At 52.0% G+C, this 26,065-nt stretch overlaps 3 protein-coding genes and 1 non-coding gene across 5 annotated transcripts in view; 3 read left to right on the forward strand and 1 right to left on the reverse strand.

Annotated features, from left to right (window-relative positions):
- Positions 1–547: 547 nt before the first annotated feature.
- nectin3a (nectin cell adhesion molecule 3a) lies at positions 548–14,693 on the forward strand. The gene is made up of 6 exons (XM_085916905.1): positions 548–1,510; positions 8,286–8,633; positions 10,209–10,508; positions 11,001–11,118; positions 11,635–11,786; positions 12,251–14,693. The coding sequence occupies exons 1-6, from the start codon at positions 1,417–1,419 to the stop codon at positions 12,802–12,804; spliced, it is 1,566 nt and encodes a 521-aa protein (XP_085773031.1). The 5' UTR covers positions 548–1,416; the 3' UTR covers positions 12,805–14,693.
- A 6,162-nt stretch (positions 14,694–20,855) lies between these two features.
- On the reverse strand, positions 20,856–23,746 carry rrp8 (ribosomal RNA processing 8). Of its 2 annotated transcripts, none has more exons than XM_085915754.1 (8): positions 23,540–23,746; positions 23,271–23,384; positions 22,913–23,174; positions 21,887–22,808; positions 21,687–21,816; positions 21,487–21,593; positions 21,279–21,375; positions 20,856–21,169 (listed from the first exon to the last, which is right to left on the reverse strand). In XM_085915754.1, the coding sequence occupies exons 2-8, from the start codon at positions 23,364–23,366 to the stop codon at positions 21,056–21,058; spliced, it is 1,728 nt and encodes a 575-aa protein (XP_085771880.1). In that variant the 5' UTR covers positions 23,367–23,384; positions 23,540–23,746; the 3' UTR covers positions 20,856–21,055. The 2 variants fall into 2 exon arrangements, with proteins under 2 accessions (XP_085771880.1, XP_085771882.1); XM_085915756.1 differs by lacking the exon at positions 23,540–23,746 and adding an exon at positions 23,453–23,475.
- A 429-nt stretch (positions 23,747–24,175) lies between these two features.
- cog6 (component of oligomeric golgi complex 6) overlaps positions 24,176–26,065 on the forward strand; it is a 34,991-nt gene continuing 33,101 nt past the window's right edge. Inside the window, exon 1 of the mRNA XM_085915753.1 lies at positions 24,176–24,317. The gene's annotated coding sequence lies outside the window, so the exon portion shown is untranslated. The remainder of the gene's footprint in view (positions 24,318–26,065) is intronic.
- trnak-uuu (transfer RNA lysine (anticodon UUU)) lies at positions 24,528–24,600 on the forward strand. The gene has a single exon. It is a non-coding gene; the product is annotated as a tRNA-Lys (tRNA).

The following is a 26,065-nucleotide window of genomic DNA, read 5'->3' on the forward strand; positions in this document are numbered from 1 at the left end:
TTTGCCAGTCACTCAGCAGCGTATTTGCTGCTAAATGAAGCGCGCCGTCGCTCATTTCAGCCGTCGTCACGTCGCTGCCCGCTGCCGGGGTCTGAGAAACTGACCGTGGGGAAATTTCAGATCACACAAAATGTTGATTTGAATCAAATGTTTCCCAGGAGAATCAGCACATGACAAACAAAAAGACTTTGGTCTTTTTCACTTGTGGGATTCCTCCTGGTTGTTTGCTCCCAGAATTAACCAAGATGTTTTTTCTTGCCACAATTAACCAAGATCTTTTTTCTTGCCACTTAGGTGCAAAATATTTGTCAAACGCCTCACTCCCTTGCAGCAATGAAACCAGCTAGTTGTTGATTAAGTTGCAAGAGGGGCTGAAAAAATTCCCAAGTTGTCAACAATTTTTTTGTTGGCAGGGTCAAAGGTTATTGCCACACATCATAAAAAGGCGCAAATGTGCGAAACATGGATAGACAGTTTCCATATCTATCTTGTGTGGAAGATATGGATATCTTCCATATCAGAAGATGGACTGATATCACGTATGTTTTTGTTTTGTTATCACATCAGAAAAAGACAAAACGTACCAGACACGCCTGGAATTAATGCTTGAAGCCTGACTGCCAACGTCACTTAAGTTTGAGTTGACTTTTGGCACCGGCGGGCGGGGGCGGCCCTCTCCTAATGTCTTCGCACTTCCTCAGCCGGTGTCACAGAAACATGATATTTGGTAGGCGCATCTGTCTGGGAAAAGAAAAAGGAAAAAAAAAAAAAAAAAAAACCCACCTCAAGTAGCCATTCCCCCCCCAAAAGATGTTTTGAAAGAGTAACGACTTGAAATTCAACTTTAGACCTTCCGCCGTGCCTTTGTTTATCTTAAGTGAATGACTCCTTGAAAGTGCTGACGGTGCCAAAGTGAATGATCATACTTTGTCCTTCAGGAAGCAATCTCCTGGACTTGATATTCACTTTCACTTGCTTGTTTAGCAACTCCGTTTGCTGACACCACTTCAACGACTTAACAAAGGAAAAGGCAACCATACCATTCTTATTTTGAAAATGTCTCCACCAATATGAGTTGAATCTTTTGGTACAGAGCTGTTAGTTGTTGTTGCTGTTGTTTTATTGATTGTTATTTGTGTATTTTTCATCCCATAGCTTTGATGGAGTGGAAGTACAAAAACGTGGTATAACTCACGCTCGAACGTTTTTTTTTTTTTTTTTACTTGGAGTGGTACATTCCAGTTTAGTTTCCAGGCGAAGCGTTTTCCGTCCGAGTGGTACAGCCCACTTCTCCCGCGGAGGGTCGGAGGGAGACAGACAGACAAACAGACAGACAGACAGACAGACACGCAAGCAAGTCAGGCAGGCAGGCAGGCAGGCGCGCGGGCTGGTTTTCATCCCCAGTTGGGACGCGCGATGTCGAGCACACTCCGGCGCAGTCCAGCCCACGGAGCAATGGAGCCGCTCTACCGACTTTTAGCAACGCTCCTCGTCGTTTACGGACCCGCCGGTGAGTCGTTCAGTTTCTTTCTGGACTTGCAAGAAGTTTGCTCTGTTTTTGTGCTCTCCTCCTTCCCCACATCTGCTGCGAGTGGCCGGCGAGTCGTGGCCGGCGAGTCGTGGCCAACCAAGGCTGCCTGCCTGCCTGCCTGACTGCCTGCTTGCTCGCTCGCTGTTTGCTACTAGCTTGGTGGGCTCAAATCAAAATGTTGTCATCGAAACGAGGCAAAATGGCGATCAAAGACAAGCCGAACGATGAGTGGTGTGGGGCTGCTGACTTTGACGCCAAAAAGGTCGTAGCGGGCTTGTGTGGGCGCGCGAGAGGGGGCAGCCAGCGCAGTTTGCCCCGCTGCGGGCTGCCAAGTCTGGCTGGCACACGGATCGAAAAGGGGAGATGGGCAGTCAGTCAGTCAGGCAGTCAGTCAGTCAGTCATCTATCGCCTCAGTCCTCCACCCAACTTGCATGTTCTGTCTGTCATGTTTTGTATTCCTTCCCAAGTATTAGCCTTTTCACCTGTTTTTCCATCTAGTATTGTAGTTTTTCTAGTTGTCAATTTTTTGGGGGGGTGGCAAGGGGATGGGCTCCAACTCGGTACCGAAATTTGCTTCCATTTTCCACATCTTTGAGGTTTGATCATTTTGGGGGGGGTTAAAAAAAGTCAAAATGTCGTTTAGCCAAACTGTGGAGGAATTTCAACTTTCTGAACCTACAGCAGATTTGACACCTCCACAAGTTGCACCAGTGAACAAACAAAATTCAACAGGCAAAACCACGACCTGGATGATGAAGAGGGTTTGTCGACAGTTACGGACCAAAATACAAATTTTGTAAGAATATCGGGTTTTTTTCAGATCCGGTGACACGGGTCAAGAGGCAATCGGACTCGGTCGGCGGTTTTGGGTGAGGCGGCGGTCATGCTAACTTGCGTTTGCCTAGCGCTAACGATGAAACTCTTCAAAGCATAGTCGCAGTCTGCCGAATGACTTCGAGGGATTGTACGGGACGCATTATGGGAGAAGTCCAAAGTACATCTTTAATGTCGCTCTGCCAACAAACGAATAAACAACAAAGACGAGGAGACGCGACGTAGGACAAAGTGTCCCCGACTGCTGGCTGAGAGGCCCGCTCGGTCCACAAAATGACCTTTCCAATTGCTTCCAATCGCCGCTGAAATGCTGGCCGTTTGGCCTCGCAATAACATCGTTTACTTCACCCAATATGGTTTTCCAATATTTTCCTGTCCTGTTATTTGAACATTTTCCACCCACCATCATCTTGGATTTTGGTCTATAAAGTTCATAAGAGTCCTAATCGTTTCCCCTACAACTTTGGTGTCTTCCAGAATGAGTTTAGAACTTCTCACCAATTTTGTTTTGTTCCTTGCTCGTCTCACTTTGCCCCTCAAGACAAGTTCCAAAGTCATAATGAGGCATGAAGGTGGCGATAGAAGACTAGCCGATGGGAGGACAGTGTGTGAGTGAGGTGGATTGTGGAGATTGATGGCCTGGGCTTGAGTGTGTTGTGTGTGCACAAGGAGGAGGCAGTTTTTGGGGGGAAGGCAGAAGGGTCACTCCAGGGGAGGCACTGCAGCGTCTCTGGGAGGGAGGATTGACCTGCAAGTTGGGCTGAATTCCAGCTGGAGAACACCCCCCCCCTCCTCCCTATACATTCCCTGTTGTCCTCTCCAAACTGGTGTAGTGCAGCCTTTTTTTTTTTGCATGCGTCCTGGACCCACAACTAAAGGAAACCACGTCATCTGGATATCTGAGGTGAAAGAAACAAGATGAAAACGGAGGCGCCATCTTTGGTAGTGCAGCGCTGTTGGCACTTTCCGTTTTCTAATAGCGTTCATTTTAAACACTCGTTTTATTTTGCATTACTTTTGTAGTTTGCCACAATGCCACCATTTTTGTTTTTTTCAATTTCGTCTTGTTAAGTCTATTTGTAATCGTTGAATGTCGGCCGCCATCATTTTCTTGTCTTTTGTTTCGCGGCGGCCTCCACCGGTCTCGTTCCTGATTAACAAGCGCGGAAGCGTTCTACATTTGCATCAATTAGCGGTGCCGCTGCTGTGCTCGCCTCTTTGGAAAATCTATTTCTATCTTGAGCCTGTAATTTGGGTGGCTCCATTACTGCCACATTTTATTTATTTCCATGTGAATCATACCGCCCGCCCGCCCGGAGGGGGCCACCAAAACCACTGCCAAAGTGAGGTCTTCAATTAAAGCCACCTCGCAGCCTTTTGCTCCACCTCGCCCCAATCTAGTCGACACCCTATCTTGAAAATGACAGCGGTGGGCGACTTGGAAGCTAATCAGCAAACTTGACGATGTTTCTTTGCGAAGAAGCGGCCTTTTTTTTTGATGACAGGCCGGTCGTGTGACGGCGATGACATTTGTGGCGGGGAATCCCAAAGCTAATGGACGGACGGGAAAGGCGCGTTAGATGGCCAGGACATTCCACGCATTTTATGTTCCCGCCAATGCTAAATTGCAGCGTGACAGTAAACGTGCTTGACGTGTCGGTCACAGCTCGGGACCGCTTTCACAAGTCCCGAGAAAAAATGAGCGAGCGCAAAGCAAACAGCGTGACCTTTGGACGGAGCGGATGAAAAGGTCACCTCCCCCCCCTCCCTCCCTCCATTGCATGCCATTGCAGCTGTCGCCGTTACGTCTGTGGCTGCGACGCTCGTTGCCGCCGCCGCCGCCTTTTGCCAAAGCCATCGGCAGATGAGCGCCGCGCTTTACTGTGGCGGCGGTGAGCGACCTTCTGTCGACTCCGCCCCGCCCCCCATTTATTTCTTTTCTCCGACAGATGTGACCGTTAAGTTCTCCCGGGCGGTTCATTCATTTGTGTGTCTGCGAGCGGAGGCAATAAATGAAGAGGCGCTATAATAATGTTGGCGATTTAGCGCTCGCTTTGCATCGAAAACAAAAGTACTTGCGGAGGTCCTGACTCCTCGGGTCATACGATGATAGACGATGTCACAGCTCTCCTTGGCCCTCCTGTCGTTAAATGAACCGTCAACCTGCCAACTCACCTGGTCTAACCTCAGCCGGCGTGTTTGCGAATGTCTAGCCTGGAAGTTCTTCATCCTACTGGAAAAGGAAAGGGCAGAAAGTCAAAAGTTGAGCTGACGCAACGGAAAAGGCAGCAGTGGCATCTTGTGTTGTGTCTAAACCTGGTCAGCTGCTGCCACAAAAAGGTGTCTGTGTCCATTTTTGCCTGGGCGGGCCAAAAGTTGACTGAGCAAACTTGACCTTTTCCTTATGTCCCTCTGGTGTATCCAACAAAGAAAGCCTGCCATTTTTCCTCTTTGACATTTCTGCTGCCTGAATGGCTGGAGCCAAAATACAGAAGGAAAGTACGATCGCACCGCTAGCCTTGTTTCTGCTGCACCGGGATTCCGTCCGCGTCACTAGATGGTGGCTGTCTCGGCTTAGCTCAGCTCAGCTCAGGTCAGCTCAGGTCAGCTCAGGTCAACAGCTGCCTAAACAGGCTGCCACCAAAATGGAACAGTCGCGGTCTGTAACTTGCAGTTTTCTGTTTGCCCGTTGCGTACAGACGCAACGTGATGACCAAGTGGAGATGGGCTGGTACAAAACTTGCGCGTAGACCGCTCGCTCGCTCGCTCCCTCCCTCCCTCCCTTTTTCCCAGGCGGCCAACTAAATGAAGTCAAGCGAAGAGGCCGGATGACGCCTGCATGCGAGGCAATCGGGCCATCTTGGGACAGCGCTGTGAAATGTAACATGGGGCCATTTGTCTTCCCAACAAACCATTGGACAAAGTGGCCTCAATCTTACTCTGGATGATCCTCTCAAAGAGCCGGGCCAGAAGGTGGCGGCTGCTGCTGCTGCTGCTGCTGCTGCTGCTGCTGCTGCTGCTGCTGCTGCTGCTGCTGCAGCGAGAGGAAAAAACAACGTTGTGAAAATGGCCAAGGGGTCCGTCTGCATTGTGCTTGCTCTTTATCACAGGAACAAGTTGAGCCGTCGGCCCTTCCTGACAGAAAAGTGCCAAACATTGTACGCTGCCCACCGTTGCCGCTTGCCGTCTTTGTTTGTTTGTTTGTGAAGTGTCCGTGGACAAGACGTGGCCTACCACGGCAACGTACTTGAAGGTGTACGTTTCAAAAACGGATGTGGTGGAAAGTGTCACGTACCGTATGAATGAATGAATGACTGAATGGAGGCGCTCACACGGTGCAGTCGGGGCCTAGCGTCTTTCCTCGACAGAAATCCGAGCCCAAATGGTTTTTCCGTGGTCTCCTTTTCCCTCCCCCGCTGCAAAGTGTTTGCGGCGGCTTTCTAGCGTTTGACAAAGAAAAAGGATGCCAGTTAACTGAGACTTTTCACGACGCGCTGCTTGGCGGATTGCGGATTGTGAGCGTCATTCATCTTTGGCAGAGCCGGGTGGGAAAAATGAAGGGGGGGGGGGGGAAAAAAAGCAGTGAACTCTCCCTCTTGGCGGGCAGGCTCGTGCGGCTCCTGCGGCCGCTTCTCGCTGGGCGCCTTTGCTGGTTTCCGCTTTTCACGTGACCTTCAATACATTTTTAGGGGGAAATGTGAGCAAGGAAAGCTGAGAGCGATGGGGCTTGTTAGCGTCCCGCGGTCGATTCACTTGGGTTTCCCGGGCAACGTCGCCCGCCCATACTGCGAGCTGTCTCAAATGGTCATTGTTGGAAATTTGAAACAATTAGAAAGACGCGACGGCCATCGGCTCAACCTCGCCTTTGGGGAAAGGCCGGGCCGGGCCGAGCGGAGCGTCGCCTCTGGTCCGGCGTGTCGTTATCATAAAGCGTATTTGTGCAGGACGACAAGAACCTTGGTGGAACGGACCCCCTTCCTTCCTTGCATTGTGCCCAAGTCAGGCCAGACAAGCAAGCGGCCTTCTCCTTACAAAATGGAGCCTCAATGGTTCTTGTGTGAGTGCGCCTCATTGGAAGCAGTTGACCCACGTGTGGGTCCACGTTCCGAATCACAGCAGCCCCGCCCCTTCCCTTCCTCCCTCGTTGTTGTGCCTCTGGGGCGAGGCCCCCTTTTCAAAGTGAAGGGAAGCAGGAAGAGGCTGCGGCCGGGCCGGGCTGGGCCGGGCTGGGCCGGGCCGGGCCGTGTTGGCTTTCCTGGGCTGCTGTGGCTAGCGGCAGCAGCAGCTTAGCTCCCTGGAGGGAGGATTGCTGATGACTTTGGACACAAGCCACTGTTGTATGCGGCGCGGGAAGCTGAAAGGAAGCCCGGCCTTCGCACTCTTTGGCTTGTTGAACACTCTTGCAAGAGATTGGGGATTGTTGTTGTTTTTATTTTATTTTTGGGGGGGGGGGGCAAATGGCAATGACATTGCACTCACTCTAATCATGGTGAGTGGACACAATGGCCCAGCCCCGCTTTGATTGTTGTCACACTTGGACTGGACATGAAGGGCTGTCCTGTTCATGTTTCTGCTTTTCCTCCTGCCTCCATCCTACATTCTTGATTGGTGAGGTTTTGAAATCATTCCCGCATGACCGCCTCCACACAATATTCCATTGCAGCAACAGGGACGTCTTTGGTCCTACGCGCGGCGGCGGCGGCGGCCGACCTAGCGGCCGGCGCGGCTCTCCGTCCCGGGGCGTTTGAGCCGCTTTTGCCAGGAGGAAGGTTTTGATTTAGCGGCAGCTTGTCACAATTAGTGATGTCATGAGGCAAAGAAAGCAATATTCAAGCACATCTGACCTCGCAGCCCACCATAAAAGCTTTTTGGACAGGACGCACGTGCGTCGTCGTCAATAGCGATCGCTGCAAAAGTCGTGCTGCAACGCTCCTCTCCATTTGTCAAGCTGCCTTTTGGCCAAGCAGTCGCTCGCCGCCAACTTTCCTCCCCGGCTGTCGGCATCCCACGTTGAGGCCATCTGTCCGCCGCCCTCCCTTCCCCCGAAGGTGGAGGCCCCCGCCCTGTGTTTATGACGCCGGGGCTAAAGCAAACGGCAGAGCAGCCGGCGCGCACGCCGGCTCCGGTTTCTCGGCGTCGGAAAGCCGACGCCCACGCCGAGCGCCGCAGTTAGTCAGTCAGCCACGGGCAGCTATCGGCCGTGTCATCCACAAATGCGTAGTACACACAGTCAAAAGTCCAGCGGTGGGTGTTGTGTTTTTTTGGTGACGTCACAAAAGTCAAGGAAGGCTGGACTTGGCAACATCATGTCGACACCTACGTTAGCTAGCTGCTCTAAAAATAGCAAAAGTAAGCTTCTCGGGCAGGAAGCGAGCCCCTCTTTCAAATCGAGGCGGGGCAGGGTGGGGCGGGCCGGGAGTGGTGAGGTCAAAAATCCCCCACTCGCACGTGGGCGGCTCCCACATCAAATGTTTTGAGTGGAAAAAACGAAATCAGGAAAGCCCGTGTGAGAGCACAGCTGGCAAGTTGACATCACAATTGAACATACGCAGAGGCAAGATGTCCGCCTCACACACGGTGCCTGCGTATGTGTGTGAGATGAGGCAAATTACAGAGGACGCCACAGAGCGCAGGAGAGTTTGAGCCTCGCTCAAGAGCATTGCTGCGGCTAACCGCTCGCCTCGTTGCCAAGGACCCAAAATACCAGCCGGTGGGCCACTTTTATAGCTCGCACATCCGACATTCCCAAATAGAACCCACTCGGTTGTAAACATGTCAACAAAGCCAAAATGGAGCCCGAGCGCATTAGCATAAACCCGTGAAGAACGGGGGCAGCCGTCCGCTTTCTGGGCTCGTTTGATGATAAGAGCCTTTGTCAAATTCACAAGATGGATTGAAGGCTTGATGTCTCCCCCGCAGGCGTCGGCGGCGACCTGGTGCTGGCCCCCGAGAAAGTGGACGCCGTGCTGGGCAAGAGGATCACGCTGGGCTGCCACATCAAGTTGGTGCCCGACATCACGCTCATCCAGAGCTCGTGGGAGCGCCAGATCGCTTCGGGCAGGGAGGTCCTGGCCGTGTACCACGTGGACCACGGCACCTACGTCCACCCCGAGTTCGCCGCCCGCGTGGCCTTCGTTTCCACCACCAACCGAGCGGTCAACATCTCCCTGAGCGACGTGACTCTGGAAGATGGGGGCGCGTACACTTGCAAAGTGTCCACTTTCCCGCTGGGGAACGGTCAGGCGAGCACCCGGCTCAACGTCTTAGGTGAGTGGCCGGCCCGCAAAATGGAACACACAAGCCGAGCGTTGTCACCCAGGCGCCCGGCTAATCGTTCAATTGTCGGACGAAAAATGCCCTCGCTTGTTTTCCACCTCGGCAGAAAAGGTCATCATCAGAATGACCAACAATTTCCCAAGAGCGTCTTGGATTTAAGAGTGTGTCAAAAGTGCACGCCAACGCTCCACTTGGCACAGGAGCCGAGCCGAGCAGAGCAGAGCGCTCAAGCCGCCCGGACGCCACGTGGCTTCCATCCGACGTATGACGCTCACCATCCTCAAAATGCGTATGGAGGGGAGGCGCGACGCAGTGTGCGGAAAACGGACATTGCAAGAATCTGCGATGAGATGCAGACACGACCCCCCCCCCCCCCTCCCCTCTTGCAATGTGTGGCCAGCAATGCAGCTTTTTTTTGCCTAGTCAGAAAAGTGAGAATTCAGCAGCGCGTGGAGATTTGCCGACTCATGGAAAAGGCGGCGCGTAACTGCTCGACCGGCCGGCCGGCCGGCTTTTATGGCCAAACGTGCGAGAGCATCCGCAAATGAATTCACAAGAAAAGGACTCACCTACGAGACAAAAGCTTTTAGCTCGGCACGCGTCCGCATTTATGACAATACAGAACCAAAGCAAAAGAAGCTCCGAACGAGGAGCAACATTTACCAGACAGCACGAGGACGTATTTTGCCCACAGATTGCAGATCCCACTCCAGAAACTCCTTATAACAGGAATGTTGGTGCTTTTTTTTTTGCACTGTCCCTTTGAATGAAAAAGAAAAAATCCATCTTTTTATTCATTTTTTTTCCCAATCTGATTTATCAAACAAATGATAGGGTCATCAAATTTACGGTCGGTGCGACGGCTCTTGTTATTGGGCTCCAGCATGGAGCAGCTCCCGTTTTTCACCCCAGTCCATGTGTGAGGACGGGAGGGAGGGAAGGGGCAGAGAGAGGTTGACGACTGCGGCACAAGTGGTGCCTCCCTCCCTCCCTCCCTCCTTCCCTCCCTCCCCCGCTGCCGCCGCCACCCCGTTGGCTATTTTTAGAGAACGGGGTGCCGGGAGTTATTTTTGGAATTTGTAGCAGTAGCTCCTGCTGGGGACGAGGGGAACAGATGTCCCAAAGGTGATGGCCTTTTCTCGGGGAGGAGGTGCTGGCGCCCCCCAAAGCGCACGCACGCACGCACGCAGGCACGCACGCACGCACGCACGCACGCACGCACGCACGCACGCACACACACACACACACACACACACACACACACACACACATACTTTGCCTTTGTGCAGCTGCTGGTGCTCTTGAAAAAGCCGGCCGGGTCCACACATGGAGCCAATGGGGTCATTTTGTCTTGATTTGTGGCCCTTGCACCGTCCGTCTTCGGTCCTTGGGTCGGCCGCCAGATATTCTGTCAATGACGCATTGGTCAATCATTTCCTAGACGACACTCGCGTCTTGGCACGGGTTCAGACGCTCTACAAATGCAAAATGCTAAAATCAATATTCGCCTCATCTTAGTTTGCGTTTGAATGTCTCACGTTGTCGTGATGTGTCCGTGTGATCCAGTGGAGCCCAAGGCGTACGTGTCGGCCGGGCCCGACACCCTGCTGGAGGGCGAGGCCGAGTCGCTGGTGGCCACCTGCGTGGCCGAGCGCGGCCTTCCCGCCGCCGAGGTCTCCTGGGAGACGGAGCTGAGCGGGCGCGTGGAGACGCGCCGACGCGACGAGGCCGACGGCACGGCCAGCGTGCACCTGCGCTACTTGTGGAGGCCCGCCAGCGCCGCCCAGGGCAAGAACCTCACCTGCGTGGTGCGCCACCCCACGCTGGAGACGGACTTTCGCATCGTCTACGTGCTCAATGTTCACTGTGAGTGCCCGAGTGCCGTGGTTTGAGCCCAGCGTAGATTACGGGAGGGACGGACGGGGGAACCGATACGGTCGCTTCTCAATAAATGAAGCGCAGGCCGACTCGGCGTCCTCTTTTTCTTGACTCGCTCGTTTGTTCTCCGGAGAAATCACAATGGGCAAAATTGGATCTCCGACTCTGAGTGTTTGCTGTGTTTTATTACAGCCGCACGTAACCCTACCCCCCCCCCCCCCCCCCCCTCTTATGATTTTTCTGGAGTTTATTAGCTGTGCAACCTTTTGCTGCAATTCTTCTCCAAGTTACTCTTATCTTTGTTACTGGCTGTGGCAAAGCTTTCTTTTGCTTCTTGTAACACAATATAATGCCTGCTGTGTCCCCCCCCCCCCTTCTACAAACGCTTGTTGAGCGTGGACATTGTGCCAAATATACTTTGGTCAGCAAAAGCCAGCCGTCGCTGAAGCTCGCCTTTGTTGTGCTTTGTTTTTCCCGCAGTTGCGCCGTCGGTCCGGATGGAGGGCGACGAGCAAAACTGGTACGCCGGACAAGCTAACGTCACGTTGAGCTGCCACGCTCGGGCCAACCCGCCCGTCCGGGAGTATCGCTGGGCCAGGTGGGTTCCCACTATTTGGGCAACTAAACCAAAAAGTTGAATGTGTGACTCGCCGACCCGGAAAATACCAGCTACGCCTGTGCTGACTCTGCAGTTATTTTGCTTTGCCGCCGCCGCTCGTGAAGACTTTGCGTGAAGAATCTGTGCATGCGAGCAAGTCAGGCTCGCTGAGTCAGGCTCGCTGAGTCAGGCTCGCTGAGTCGGGCTCGCTAAGTCGGGCTCGCTAAGTCAGGCTCGCTAAGTCAGACTCAACTCTCGTCCTCCCGTGATGTGAGAAGGAGGCTCACGGCCAAGTCTGGTCCCTTCTGCCCGGCCCGCGTGACTGTCGAGACAATAGCGCTCTTCTTCCTAGCGTTTTTTTTTTTGGAATGTGCAAATCAAGGCTTTATTGACCTTTTGGCAATGACGTCGCCTTCGTTGCGGTGTCTCGACCAAAGCGGCTGGGCAGATGAATGTTTTTGCTCATTCTTTCCAGTTGAAGCCGTAACATCTCAAGATGTGTGTCCCTCCCCCCAGGTTGGACGGGCCGATGCCGGAGCGCGTCGCCGTCGCGTCCAACAGGCTGGCCTTCACGCGGCCGCTGACGCTGAACGACTCGGGCGTGTACCGCTGCCAAGCCACCAACGACATCGGCGCGGGCAGCCGGGACGTGTCCCTCTGGGTCCGAGGTAAGCAATGTTCCGCTTCTTGAATAAAATAAAAATCCACATCTGCGCTTATTGCCGAGTCAGGGCCGGCCGGGGCGTGGATCCTGAGAACGCTCCTTTTTTGTTTTCATTCCTGCGTGGCTCCTTTGTAATCCCTCTCCAAACAAAGCAAGCGCTGCCCCCCCCCCAGCAACCTTCCCTCCCTCCCTCCCTCCCTCCGATGGCTGGGCTTGGCCTCTCCCCAAAAAAGCTGTCACGCTTCATCTGTTTGCAGGCCCGAGCCAGAGTCCGAGCCAAAGTGTCCAGGAAAGGCTCTGCGGGCCAATTATCTAGCCTCTGGCTTCAAATCCTAAGGCAGTGAAGTTCTGCACATGCTCTTAACCTTTCAATTTGGGTCGTTTTGACAGCAAGACACCTAATGTGACCTGCCATGATCCAAACCAAAATGCTCAACTGGATTTGGACCTTTTTGTTTTTTTCCGCAGAACCCCCTTCCACCACGGCGGCGACCGCTACCACCACCACCACCAGCCCGCCCGGCGGTGGCGGCGGCGGCGGGGCCGGCACGGCGCGCTCCCCGTTGACCTCGCCCACGCTGGCCCCCGCGCGGGACAACGAGACGCTGGGCCTGGTGGCGGGCGGCGCGGCGGGCGGCGCGCTGGTCCTGATCCTGGCGGTGCTGGCCGTCTGCTTCTCGTTGCTGCGCAAGCGGCGCACCTTCCGGGGCGACTACTACACCAAGCAGTACCTGGGCCCGTCGGACGTGCAGAAGGAGACGCAGGTGGACGTCCTGCAGCCGCACGAGCTCCACGAGGTTTACGGAGACAAAGGCAGCCAGGAGTTCAAGTCCAAACTGTGCGGCGACGTCATCGGCGACGGCTGGGCCGAGCCGGAGCGCGCCTACCGTCCCGACGGCTACCGGCAGACGCAGCACCCGCACGGGCTCAGCAACGGCTCGCCGTACCTCCCGGACGGCGACGCCGACTACGTGGCGCACCAGGACGGATCGGTCATCTCGCGGCGGGAGTGGTACGTCTGAGGTGCCGGCCCGCACGCCGCCTCACCTTAACGCTTTGACCTCTTGGAAGCTCTCGTCGTCGAGTGACAAAAGATGCGAGGCTTTCCGACACACTACTGAGACCTGCCGGCCGCAAGGAAGGAAGGCCGGCTGGCGTTGGCTGGCTGGCTGGCTGGCTGGCTGGCTGGCTGGCTGGCTGGCTAGCTGGCTGGTTAGCTGGCTGGCTGGCTGGCTGGCTAGCGCAGATGTCAAAGACACACGCACACACACCTGCTGGAGCTCCTCCGTTTACCAAAGCTTGCTTCACATTTTCCTCTCGCAAAGGCCAAAGCAAATGTGATGGATGTAACCTGCAAGCAAGCTGAGTGACAAACTTTGCATGTCCAGGAAATGCGCAACCAGAAATATCGGGACAAATCTTTGCGGCCAATCAGTGCTCCCAGTGACATCAGGATGCCCCGCCCCACCACCACCACCAAACAAATGGAAAAAAAAAAAAAACTAGTTTGGCTGGAGGAGGAGGAGGACGTCTTTGTGGAGACATTGTTAGCCGCTGACATCAGCTGAGAAAAAGTGCAAGAAAGTGGAGAGGGGAAGACGCGTTCCCCAGAAAGAGGAGGAGACTCCGCGGAGGCCTGTGTCGCAACGGCGCTTCGGCAGAGCGCTGACATCATCGCTAACTTGCACTTTTTTCCTCTCTGCTTTCCAAGAAGAAGCGTGGAAGCCTGGCTGGCGGGCGACCGCTTTGGCCAAAGCAAATCCAGCCGTGCCTTGCCGGACACATGCCTCGGGATGATTGATGGCTTCTTTCCAAAGAGACGTGTCACCACAAGTCGCATGAAAGTTTCAAGCAAAAGCTCCAAAATGTGATCTCCACAATTATTTTTTGGGGTGGGGGGGTTGCCTTTTTGGGGTTTTTGCATCCCGTCCCCGCCCTTGCTGAGAATAAACCTCTTTAATGACACGCACACAGAGAAGCGCAAGTCAAATCTCCCTGGCTATATTGCACCTTTCGCGTTTAGGAAGTACAAAGGAGGCACTCTGGAAAGAAGTTGGGCTTTTGAAAAAGAGTTTGCATCAAGGGTCTTATTGAACAAAAAGGTCCAAAGTACTGTTTCACAGTTGATCACAAAAGTTTTTTTTTCCCATGTTGTCAGATCCCCCATGATGAATGCAAAACTCTTTGGATTTCAGGAAGGAACGTTTCTATGTGGAGCACTTTGCTTGCTTGCTTGCTTGCGTGCATGCGTGAGGGATGAATGTGCAACGTCACCTCATCAACCTTTTTTACTTTGAGCGTTTTGTGCGCTAACAGTTAGCTTGGGCCATTTGGGTGCCTTACTTTGTCTCTGAGATTTCAAGACGCGCCAAAAGCTTGTTTGTCTCGCGCGTTTTCTAATCGGACGCGTCTAACTCGTTACGTTAGCCAGCCAAAATTGGGAAATATTGTCTTGTACAAAAAGTGTCATTTTTTTTGAAGTGTTGAAAAATGTTTCTTTTTTTTCTACGTGTAATGTTGACGCGTTTTGTAGCGACTGCTGGCGCTGTCCCGGGAAGCGCCGATGAATGAATGAACAAGGTTTTGATTTGGTTTGCAATAAAAGTTTGTGACCTTAGCGCACGTCGCCGCGTGTTTGCTCCAGGCTTTCAAGAGTTGCGACTGGAGTGGTCCGTTGTTGACTCGGTTGAGCGCTCGTTGCCGTGCGTCACTCATCTTCTTGCTGCGTCCATTGTGGAGCGGATTGAACCGGCTTTGTCACCATTAGCGCTCCACTCAAACACTTGAGGGCTTAAGCCAGGTGGATTTCTTTACAAAAGACATTTCAAGACACTCTTTGGCCCTCAAGAAAATACGAAGGGAGCCTGTGCGCTTTTTCTTAGCAATGGCGTCTGTAAGCTGTTTTTGCCCGAGCCCCCTTGTTTTGTGTGAGCCCTTTTTTGTCGTTGAAGCCTTTGACTTGCTCATAGTGGCTGATGCTTTTTTTTTTTTGGGTCCCGCAGGCATCTGCCTCCTCGACCTCCACGCCGCCCCCGCTTTTATTACTCACAAATGCTTTTTTTCAATGTGAAAAATAGATTGGAAAAACTCAGTGAGCCATTTTCAAACTATTTTGGGGGCCTCAATGTTGTGTGAATCTTAACCAGAAATGTTCTCGATAAGAATCTAGGAAACTGTTTGATTCGATTTTTCCCTTTTAGTTGCATCAAGATTTCAATGGATTGACCCCGATGTAACCTTTTCCCCAGGTGTGCACCTGGATGACCACCCGGCCGGCACTAGGTGTCCGCAAACATGGCAAGCTTTTAAGAGTGGTGGTCCCTAATCCGGCCGGGTCCTCCCGCCCTAAATGGCCGCCTTTAATCCCGCCCGTTTGCCCTGCCTGCTATCAAAGGCGTACGTGTTGTTTAGTGAAGTGACTCCTCTGCCCCCCTCCCCCCCCAGATTAGAAGGGGAAAGCTGATACTTGATCCCCAGTGGCATGCGGGTCCGATAACACCCTACTGAGACGTCACTTTGCTAACCCGCGGTTAATCCACGGGCGCTTGACGCGTCCAAGCGTCGTCCCGATCCGTCAGCAAAGGTTTTGTTATGGCAACTGGCGACTTTGGGCCATCTCAGTCTCTTTTTAATTGTCCTTTGGAAAAAAATGTCGCTCAATTCGATGAATGGAGGTGGCTTCTATCGAGTCTTTTTGTCTGAGTGGCAGATGTTTGAGCGGGCTGACCGAATTTTGCTTCCTCGGTCTGCGGTGCGGGCGGGCGGGCGGGCGGGCCTGTTAGTTAGCGGAGAACCTTTGTGACAATGCTCAACATCGTGATTGGTGTGCACAACTCAAACGAATGGATTCCCCCTCTTTGAGCGTAATTTAGAATTTAGCGGCTCAAAGTCCGCCTTCCTTCCCTTTGTGGTTGACACAATGGCGCCGTGTTGACACGAAGACGCTTTTGACCTTGTTAAAGGCAGCCGCCGTCGTCCGCGCCAGGCTGCAACACGGACAAAAGGCCGAGAGGAGCGTCGCCGACGGGAAGGGGAGGGGAGACCCGGCCCGACCCGACTCGGCCCGGCCCGGCGGGGAGCTGGACGAGCCGCGTTTAAAGTCCAGCAGCGTGAAGTCTTAATTAGTGAGACTCCAAGCTGGCGTCACGCTGCCATGGGCAAGAATTGGACGAGGAAGAGAAGGACGGCGAGCTGAAGACAAAACAAAGCCGCTTGTTGACGCTTAATTAACTGTCAGATGAAAGGCCTCATCCTGCGGTGCGCTCGGCAAATTGCACCTTTTTGTCCCACCTGATCCCTCCTGCCGCTTTATACTTTGACGCACGCTCAGGTTGATTGCTGCTAATGATGGCACATGCCAACGGATCCAAAATGCGGTGGAAGGGAAGGGAAGGGAGGGGAGGGGGCCACCGCTGCGGCGCGAGTCAGGATCTTGACAAAATGGCCTCAACCTAACAGAACATGTACACATTGCTGTTGCTCTCTCTTCAGCGGTGACCGTGGGCCTTGTTTTTGGTGGGGTGGGTCATGCTCTGCTCTCGCTCCATCCATCCATCCATCCATCCATCCATCGGCTGTGCATCCGCTCTTCTTTTCAATCCGCGACACGATTGTCTGAAGGAAAGAAATGGAAAATGTTTCTCGCTCGTTAATTCCAGCTCGCTTCTTGAATCTGGAGCCCGGCTGACAGACAGCGTGGAGATTTACTCGCCCGTTTGAATTCCTGCCTTTATTTTTCCGCCTGCATCTGGAAAAGGGCCCTTTCCAAAACACGGAGTGGCGCTTTTGAGTGAAGAGAGGCGAAGAGAGGGAGATTTATTCACTGAAACTAATCTACAGGTTAACTTGGCACAAGTGGACTTCCTAACTGGCTGCTTCTCTGTCACTGATTTAAGGTGTCAGACTGGTTCCATTTTCAGGGCTCCAAACGTATATTCATTCTCCTGTTTCCCAAGCTACTTTCCAGTCTTTTGATCGGTTCCGAGCGTGGTCCCCTCATGCGACCACCGCCGCTTGCCAATGACGTCGACGCAAAAATGCACTACTTGATCCCTAGGCCTCTCTGCACAAAGTTGTGTGTTACTGTTGGTAGCAGAAGTAAGCGGCTCCCTCTCTCCCGATCCCTCCCTCCCTCCCTCCCTCCCATGCGCGCGCTTTGGGCAGCCGCGTAATCACTTAGCGCAAGTCTGCCAAATGCAGAGTCAGCGCAAGTAACGCAAAGGTGACGCCGGCTGCTGTTTGCTATCGACGGGCAGGAAAGCAAGAAGCTGGCGTCTTGGAAGAACACCTGCAATATTGGCTGCGACAGTTGCAACGTCAATCCTCGTGATAGGCGGAACCAGATTCAAGCCTGATTCTGAATCGAGGAAATCCCAAGTCCCGTCCGTCGTTGACAGCCAGTCGCGCTTTGTCGTCTTTTGCGTTCCAAGTATGTATGGAGGGAGCAGCGACATCTTGCTTGTTGGAAAACATGGGGCACCAGATCACAGCAGAGCCTCGTTGGCATTGCGATCAACTTTGACACCAAGTTGAGTCGCAGGAGCGCTGCAGCGGCGCTGATGAGCTCGAGTGCCTTCTGATCTTTCTTTCAAAAGACGTCGCGCCAGCGCCAGCGCCGGCGGGCGGCGTGCATAAAGTGGCATCGATTTGCGGCCGCTGGAGCCGTTTGTCCTGCTGCTCGGGGCTTTGCGTGCCGATTGGTGTTGCGTCCGCTGCACTGCACGCCGAGATTCCACGCGCGCATCGTCATTAAGTCCCTTGATTAGGAGCTGCCTGCCACCGAAGGAAGTCTTCGACTCCCTTAACACCTCATGCGGCGCTCCACATTCTTAAATGCATATATTTGTCTGACTCTGTTGATTTAGTCAATCCACTTTTCTACTATTATTTTGTCCTATTGATCAGAATCCTGACAAATGTCAATTCATGGTAGAGCGTTAGCAGCTAACTCGTGTTAGCATGTAAGTGAATCAATCTTTGTATGTTCATTTACGACGACGAGTCGACTATCCCAAGTGCTAAAAGAGATTCAGCTCAGCCAGTCTCGCGTTCACTTGCATCAACGCACCAAGCACTCAGCTGTGCTGTGCGCGCCCTTCCGCGCGTGGCATAATGAGTCGCCGACTCGACTCGCCACTAAATGCTTCTTGACGGCCTGCCTCATCATCTGCGAGTCATTTCAAGTCCACCAAGGAGTCATTAGGCGCACGAGAGTGGATGAGTTGAACTCTTTAAAAGCTTTGCGGCCGTCCGGGGCGGCGCATTTGCAGCCGCTAGAGCGCGCGCATGCGCACAAAGACACTGCGCGAATCCGTCCATCGTGCCTCAGATGCTTCTTTTCCAAATGAGCCTTTGTTTAGCGTTTGAACTGACGTGTTTGTTTCGAAGCCATGACACGGTGCAATTGTGAAAGCTTTCGAGCGCGGGCCACGTGACCTGGATGGACATCTGTGAAAAGCAGCGCAAACTCGCCGTCTGGGAAAGACATTCCGGCCCAGAGCAGCGGAGCACTTTGGACGTTTTCCGGACTCTTCATCCAAGCTTCCGAAGCATTCGACAGGGAAGCGCTTGGTTGGCCTGCTTTAATTAGCGTGTAAAAGTGACCTCCACACTTATGACGTGTGTGTGTGCGTGTCCAAAAATGGAATGTTCCATTTCTTTCTTGAACTGTGTTTCACCTTCATCCAACATTGTCTCCAATTCTAAGCAGCTAACTTGTTAAGCGGAGGCAAGGTGGCAAGTGTAAAGCGCCAGTATAAAGCTGCAGGAGTTGGAAGACAAAGCGCTGACTCCACATTTTTCCCCAGTCCCGTTTCCTCATCGATCCGCGTGCGGGCGGCCGGGCAGACGTGGGCCGTCACTGACCGAGCTTCTTCCAAAGCTTCTAGGAACCGCAAGGGAGTGGCCGGTCCGGCCGCTCATTTGGCCAAAGCACTGAAGCTGGACGCTGAAAAATGCTTTGTTTTCTCGATTGAAATGGAGCTCTTTGCACATGAACCAGTTGGAATGAAAGTCACTTCGGAGATTTTTCAAGTGGCTTGGTCTCCAAGTGGTCAGAAGTCTTCCGCGGCTTGACGAAGGGCTTGAAGGGGAACCTGGATTGCCATATCGCAAAAGAAGCCGCTAAACGAGTGTGCACCTGTATCAATAAAACAGCCTGGAAATGAATTTATTTCTTCCATCCAGTGTCTGAGCGCCGTATTTCACCACACAACATATTGACTTTGGACGTGGGCGCGCTTGGAAAATATCGCTCTTGTTTTACGGGCCCTGGTAGACTTGGACGATCTTTTGGCTGCGCGCTGGAGGGGGGGGCGCTGGCTTTCTTTGTCAGCGCGCCACGTGACTCGAAAGCGCCCTTTACGTGGCTCCCAAGTGAAACCATGACACGGATGCCCAGACAAGTGTCGAAGCAGATATGCGTAGCGAGCGGGAACAAGGTGCCGGCCGGCTGGGCTCGGGTGGGCTAAGACATTTCTTTGGCTGTGTGACCAGACGGAGGTCGACGGCCATGTTTGGGCCCCACTTGACCTTTGCGCCGCGGCTGGCAGAAATGTGCTTGGGCGATTTGTAAAGGCATTTTGATGTGCAGAAAAACTGGTGTGTTTGTTTGACTTTGGTTTTGAATGCAGCTTTTCTGACGTGCGTGACGTGACGTCTGCTCGTTAGGTTTTCATTTGCAGCTGTTGTCAAGCGATGGCCGTCGTCCAGCTGCACGTGTCTCGGTCACACTATGCACACGCCGCGCTGCCTTTTGCAAACGCGTCATTTTTGGCTTAGGTTGCTCTGTTGAAACTCCGGAAAATGCCTCCCTCACGTGCCAACAACTCGGCTGAAGACTTTCAAACCTCGGAGGCAACTGGCAACATTGCACATCAACACCAAGTAAGTTGCATGCTTTGATTCAAATAGGTTGTACGCCAGCTGCTTCATGAGTTATTTGAAGGACTTTTTCTCACTTTGACTTGTGTCATATCATTCTGAAGAGAACTCTTCCTTCGCTCCAGTTCTTCGACCAGGATAGGTTAAGTAGGGGTCAAACCCGGATCTTAGGCATTCGTGTTTCCGCTGGGGTTCGACTTCGGTTCAGCCAGAGTTAGTTTGGCGAACCAAAAAAAATAGGATGACATGCTTGGATGCCATTCCTGTGCAGAAATTCAATCTGCCTTTGGCCTCAGAAAAGAAAGAAGTCCATCTTTTGTTCATTTTCCCGTTGGAAAGAAAACGAGTGAGTCATTTGATGTGGGATGTGCGCTTTGCACAACTTTCCACACGGGCCGCCCGCCGCATGGCCCGCCCGCTCGCTCGCTCGCTCGCTCGGCGGCGGCACATTGTGGGCCGCTTTTGCATTGGAGTAGGAGACGCACCAGACTGGTATAACTGGGAGTTACAGTTGTTCCTTCAGTCGAATCCCCCCACCACAATTTTGAGGGCTTTCCCATTCTGAATAATTGAGTAACTATGGCTGAAAGGACAAAAGGTTGGAAAGCAGATCACGCCTTCCTTGCCAGTAAAAAAAACAAAAACTATGTGTGAATCTGGGGAAAGTGTGCATTGAGGCTATCGTGGCCGAGATTTGTTTGGAAAATCAAAGGAGATTAATAACCCACGAGCGACGTGTGCGTGTCGGCAAGTCGTCCAAGCAGTGCAGAAGTTGGACGCCAAAATAAAGAGCTGAGCAGAAGTTGGACGGTTCGGAGCTAGCGCAGAAGGAGTCCATTGACGAACGGCAACTAAGAGAAAGCAAATCATTTGAAAGATGCACAAGTCTTGCCACCCCAAAATGAAGCTACTCAAAGAAATGGTCTCCGTTCGGTGACATGCGATGTGTCAATGTCGGCTTGTTGGCGCGCTATTTTCTTATTTCCCCCAGCACGGCGGTGTTAGTACGCCGCCTTGCGGCTAATGCTGACATGTGCAGCAAAAGCAATCAAAACTGCGCCGCACTGGTTAGCCAGGCAGGAAGTTTCTATTCCACTTATCCTCATGATCTTAAAAGAAACTTTTATGCATGATTATTCTTGTAACATTACTTTCAGGACTACTCGAAGAAAACCTTTCTTCTGAGGCTTCATTCTCAGAGTGTAATCAAATGTTGACTTTAATTATACCCCTCCATTTCACATCTTTTTTTTTTCTTTTTATAGTTGAAGGAATTGCATAGAAAACCAATTATTAAAAACAACAAAGAAAACGTGTTCATATTTTAACAACTGTACACGCGTCCACGCTCAAAGGTTTTTCAAAAGAAAAGACACGTGGCTTTAGAACCAATCATCTCTTCTTGTACAAGCAGGCCTTCAGTTGCAAGCCGAAATTCTTGACGTTTTGCGGCGCGTCGCCCGTCTTGATGAGGTCGAACGTGTAGAAATGAGTGTTCTCCGTATCCTACAAAGAGAGACGACGCAAACGAGATGACAAAGGCTTCCTCAACGGAATCAAATGAATGAAAAAAAAGGGCCATTTATTGCAGGCAAAATGAAAATATCAATTTCACCTTCGACTCCAACTTGAATCCCAGCCTCGTCAGCGCCATGAGGAAGTTCCTCACGTTGTCGAACCTGCTCGCCACCTCGGCGATTTTCAGCCTGCCCCTAAAAAAGGGACAGACTGCTCTGAGATACGCCGTCACCCGCGTCACAGGGCTCACTTTTTGTTTTCTGCGGCCAATTGGACGACTCGAATGAATGAATGAATGAATTTACCCTCTTTTCAAGACCCGGTTGGCCTCGGCCAGGAAAGCGGCCAGGTTGGTTCCCATCAGCGACAGGCAGAAGACGGCGATGTCCACCGACCTGTCCTGCAGCGGCACCTGCCGACAGAGAGGCCGTCGGGGGGTGAGCAGTTTTGCAAAGACACACAAACGCGCGCACGCACGCACGGGCAGGCGGGCGGGCTCGCTCACGTGGGCCATGTCGCAGACTGTCACCAGGTCGCAGAGGGCCACTAAGTCAAAGCTGTGCACTTTGTTCTTGACGCTGAGCGCCATCTTACAGTCGCCGCAGCCAAAGTCGGCCACCACCAGCGACGGAGGCCTGAAAGCGCAACAAAACTAAATAGGGCTTGCCCACGTGGGACAAACACTTTTGGTTGAAAGGCTCTTACTTGCGCTGAATGTAGTCGATGATGGCGTCCACGGGGTTGACGGGCCAGCGCCGCACCTGCTCGGCGAAGCCCCGGTGGTAGATCCCGAAGGCCGGCGGGTCCTGCTGGAACATGCGCTTGGCCTCGCCGCTGCTGGTGCTGTACAGGAGCTGGTTGATGTGGCGGAAGCGGGCCGCCTCCAGGCGCTGCTCCATGCGCCGGCGCAACCTGCTGGAGCGGTCCTCCGGCGCATCCTTGGCCTCCCGCGAAACGGGCTCCTCCTCCTTGTCGGGCTCCTCAACCGCAGCGAGAAGCTTGCGCAGGTGCTGGCGTTTCAGCCTCTCGGCTTTGAGCAGCTCGGCTTTTTGCCGCTCTGTCCGGGAATCCCGTGCGGACCCGTTGACGGGGGTGGTGTCCCTTTGCCGCTTGGCGCTTTTAACGGCTTCCGTCTCGGCGGTGTCGTCCTCGTCCGTCTTTTTCCTTTTCTGCGGCAGCGCTGGCACTCTTTTGCCCCCATGGACAGGCGCGGGCCTCGTCGCCGGACATTTGTCCTCGTCCTTCTCTGCGTTGTCGTCCTCGTCCGTCTTTTTCCTTTTCTGCGTCAGCGCCGTCTTGTCTGGCGCTGGCACTCTTTTGCTCCCATTGACAGGCGCGCGCCTCGTCGGCGGACGTTTGTCCTCGTCCTTCTCGGCGTCCTCGTCCGTCTTTTTCCGCGGCAGCGTTTTCTTGTCCGGCGCTTGCACTGGTTTGCCCCCACGGACAGGCGCGCGCCTCTTCGCCGGAGGTTTGTCCCCGTCCTTCTCCGCCTCCTTTTGAGCTTTAATCTGCTGGTATTTATTTTTACATTTCCTCTTGTTCTTCATTTTGTTTTTCCACTGCTGCCTGTTGAATTTCGGGGCATCGGCGGCCGACTTCTGCGCCGCTACTTTGTCGTCCGTCTCGCCTGGCGGTGCCCAAAGACATCTTTGTTTGTGTTATTTCTATTGAACCAATTTGTCTGCCTTATTTGAATAACAATGAAAACAATCACATAGTGGCAACACTCACCAATGTTCTTTTCCACGTTGTTCTTCTCGGTTACACTTTTGTCTTCCTTAACCTCAGTGTTGTTCTCCTGCTCTTGTGTTGTCGTAGCGGCTTGTTTTGTCCTCTTCCTCCTCTTTTTCTTCTTCTTCTTCTTCTTGGTGTGCGGCGCAGCGGCTTCATGGTCGCTGTCGCTGTCAGGCGGACGCTCGTCGTCCTTCCAGTCTGGTATGGATTCCAACATCTGCAGCGTTCGCAGGAGGCTCTTCTTTCCCACATGTTTGGACTAAGCAGAATGGAAAATAGGATGGATGTGTGAACCGTAACCCCCTTTAACCTCGGGTTGGTGCCACAAGGGCTTAGACTGCACACTACGCCGTACCTTTCCATTGGGGCTCTTCTTTTTCACTACACTTGGACTGAGGACGTCGGCTGCGGCGGCGGCGGCGTCATTCCAGTCTTCGTCCTCATGAAACATAGTCGCGCGCCCCAAGCTCTGTATATTGCCGCAACATTCATTTTGAAAGTAAGACTGCACCCAAAATCAGCTCCAGTTTTACTTACCGGTCTGCGACGTGTCTAATCGAATATTGCCGCAACATTCATTTTGAAAGTAAGACTGCACCCAAAATCAGCTCCAGTTTTACTTACCGGTCTGCGACGTGTCTAATCGAGTCGACAGTTGATGAGAACGGACAAGTGATCATGAAATTTAGTTAACTATATTCTGTTGAGTATGTTAAACTAGGAGTCTATAAATCATAACATGCTTGCTTTTGGACCACGTTTGTCGCTCTAGCAGGATGCGCGTGGACGACGCATAACAGTTTGCGGCGCGCTTCGATGACGTCTGGAACACGGAAGCGTCTCTGCTTGAAACTTTTTTTCCTTTTTCATTTCAAATGTACAAAATAATTGGCATTGTGCATTTGCCACCCAAAAGTACTTTGCTTAAAAAAACGCAACTGTATTTCATGATATATTTTTTTCATGGAGCGTAAGTTTCATTTTTTTATTTTTATTTTTTATCTTGTATTTATTTATTTTTTTACTACAAGAAACGATTCCCTCCTTGACTTCTCCTGTCTGGACACACTCTACATACATTCTAATTCAATTTAGATACAGATATAACTTTATATATATATATATATATATATATATATATATATATATATATATATATATATATATATATATATATATATATATATTTATTTATTGTGGATATTGATATTTGACGGCATCGTGGATGACGTAAATCGTGACGTCTCCACTTTTCCCACCCGGCCTCAAGATGGCGGAAGAGTATTGCATTTCATTTCGGTTATTCTAACTTTATAACACTTCATTTAACAGAAAATCAAATTCATCAATTGAATGACTACACAAGTAAAGACAGACAAATGATTCATCACCGAGGAGACAGGTAAAAGGATTTAATAACGCTAAAAGAAAGTACATCGATGTAATTTTGTCAGTGCGGTAGTCGGCTGGTCATTTTCTAAATGAAAAACAGCTATTTACGCGTGAGATGTCATTCTTACTTTATTGGATAATTATTATTTGACCAGATACATTTGAAACCAACACTGTAGATGACTGTTTTAAAAATGGTTGGGACGATGTAGCGAGCGGAGCCCGGATAGCTCAGTCGGTAGAGCATCAGACTTTTAATCTGAGGGTCCAGGGTTCAAGTCCCTGTTCGGGCGGTTTCTATTTTCTTGTCGTCAGTTGTTTTTACGTACCCTCATGACTACAAATTACGATGTACAGCAACGTCGTCTCCAGAGGTAGCAAATGGACGTCAGGTTGTTACATACATTGGCGAGGATAAGTGGGCCACCCCACTTTTTTCATCTCGAACAACAGAGAAGTTAGGAGGAAAGAAGAGTTCAGTGAAAGCCAAACGAGAGCTGTGTGTTCAGCACTCCCAAGTAATTAGAGCACTTTTTAATCGTTGGCTGTAATTCCTGTTTAGTCAGCGATTTGGAAAGAATAGATGGGCTAAGTGAAACAAGGCGAAACTCATTACCCCAACACTTGGGTGAAGCTGCTTCATGTGTTGTGAATGACACTCGGCGACCAGATGCAAACTTCCAAACTCCACTTCCATTTTCATTGAAGCATGAAACTAAAGGAGGCACTTTGATGCCCTGTTCATCCTTCAAGTAATAAATAATACGCTTCACTGTCATTGCTGCTGCCACGAAATCACAAATGGTTTCTCAACACAAAGGCTTGAAAGACAAACCTTTCCAATCGTTACCCATTTTTAACCACGCAAACTAGACAGATGGCTGACGCAAAATCACGGGGTAGTGTACAGTGTATGTGTGAAGATGCAAGTATAAGAAGTCCAAGATGGAACAAACGATCCAAGAGATCCGGAGCGGAGTCAGCCAGCCCTTAATGAACGTGTACTTGCCTGGTGGTGAGAGCGTGGGGGGGGGGGCTAGTTTGTCGCTGTGAGAAGCTGTAACGAGGGCCCCGACACGCTTGGAATTGTTGTCTTTATTACTTTCACAACTCAATTGTTGGAAGAAAAAAGTCCTGATGACCATTTTTATGGGTGCCCATGACACGGGTCAATCCCCTGGAAAGTTAGGGGGAAAAACCCATAACCATGGGACGTCCAGACTGCAGTGAGTCCGGAAGCACCCCGACCGATGAAGCAGCACAAAGCAACGAGCGTCTCGTTCACGTGCCTCCGCGCGGGCTTTCATCGTGGCTTTAATGGCTCATCAACGGCAGCCGTATAAATAATGCAAATATGATCGTGCAGCCCGGTGTCAAAGGAGCACAAAGACTAGCTGGGGGTAATCGTTACCTCGTCGGCCGGCCTGGGGGGAAGGAGGAACATAATTAGAGAAAATCCGCTGATGGCTCCTCAGATGTGGAATACGTCGATAGATGATGCGAGACATCATCACCACCACCCAAACGCCTCTTTTAATATTGTCCAATTCCCACCGAGCTGCCTACGATGTGACAATATTCCCCGCTCAACTTCCCTGGACACATAAAATGGCAGCAGCTTTTACAGGTGCTGTAAAACGGGCGATTGGCAAGCGGGCGGTCCAGGCAGGCGTCGGCACTCGCTCGCTTGCCGTTTTGGAGCCCAGCGGATGCGGCGTGTGGCTTTACGTGCTTTTGATTTTCCATCAAAAGGTTGGT

This window comes from Syngnathus leptorhynchus, chromosome 7 (assembly GCF_054491065.1).
Source record: "Syngnathus leptorhynchus isolate UIUO chromosome 7, UIUO_Slep, whole genome shotgun sequence".
Classification (NCBI taxonomy): domain Eukaryota; kingdom Metazoa; phylum Chordata; class Actinopteri; order Syngnathiformes; family Syngnathidae; genus Syngnathus; species Syngnathus leptorhynchus.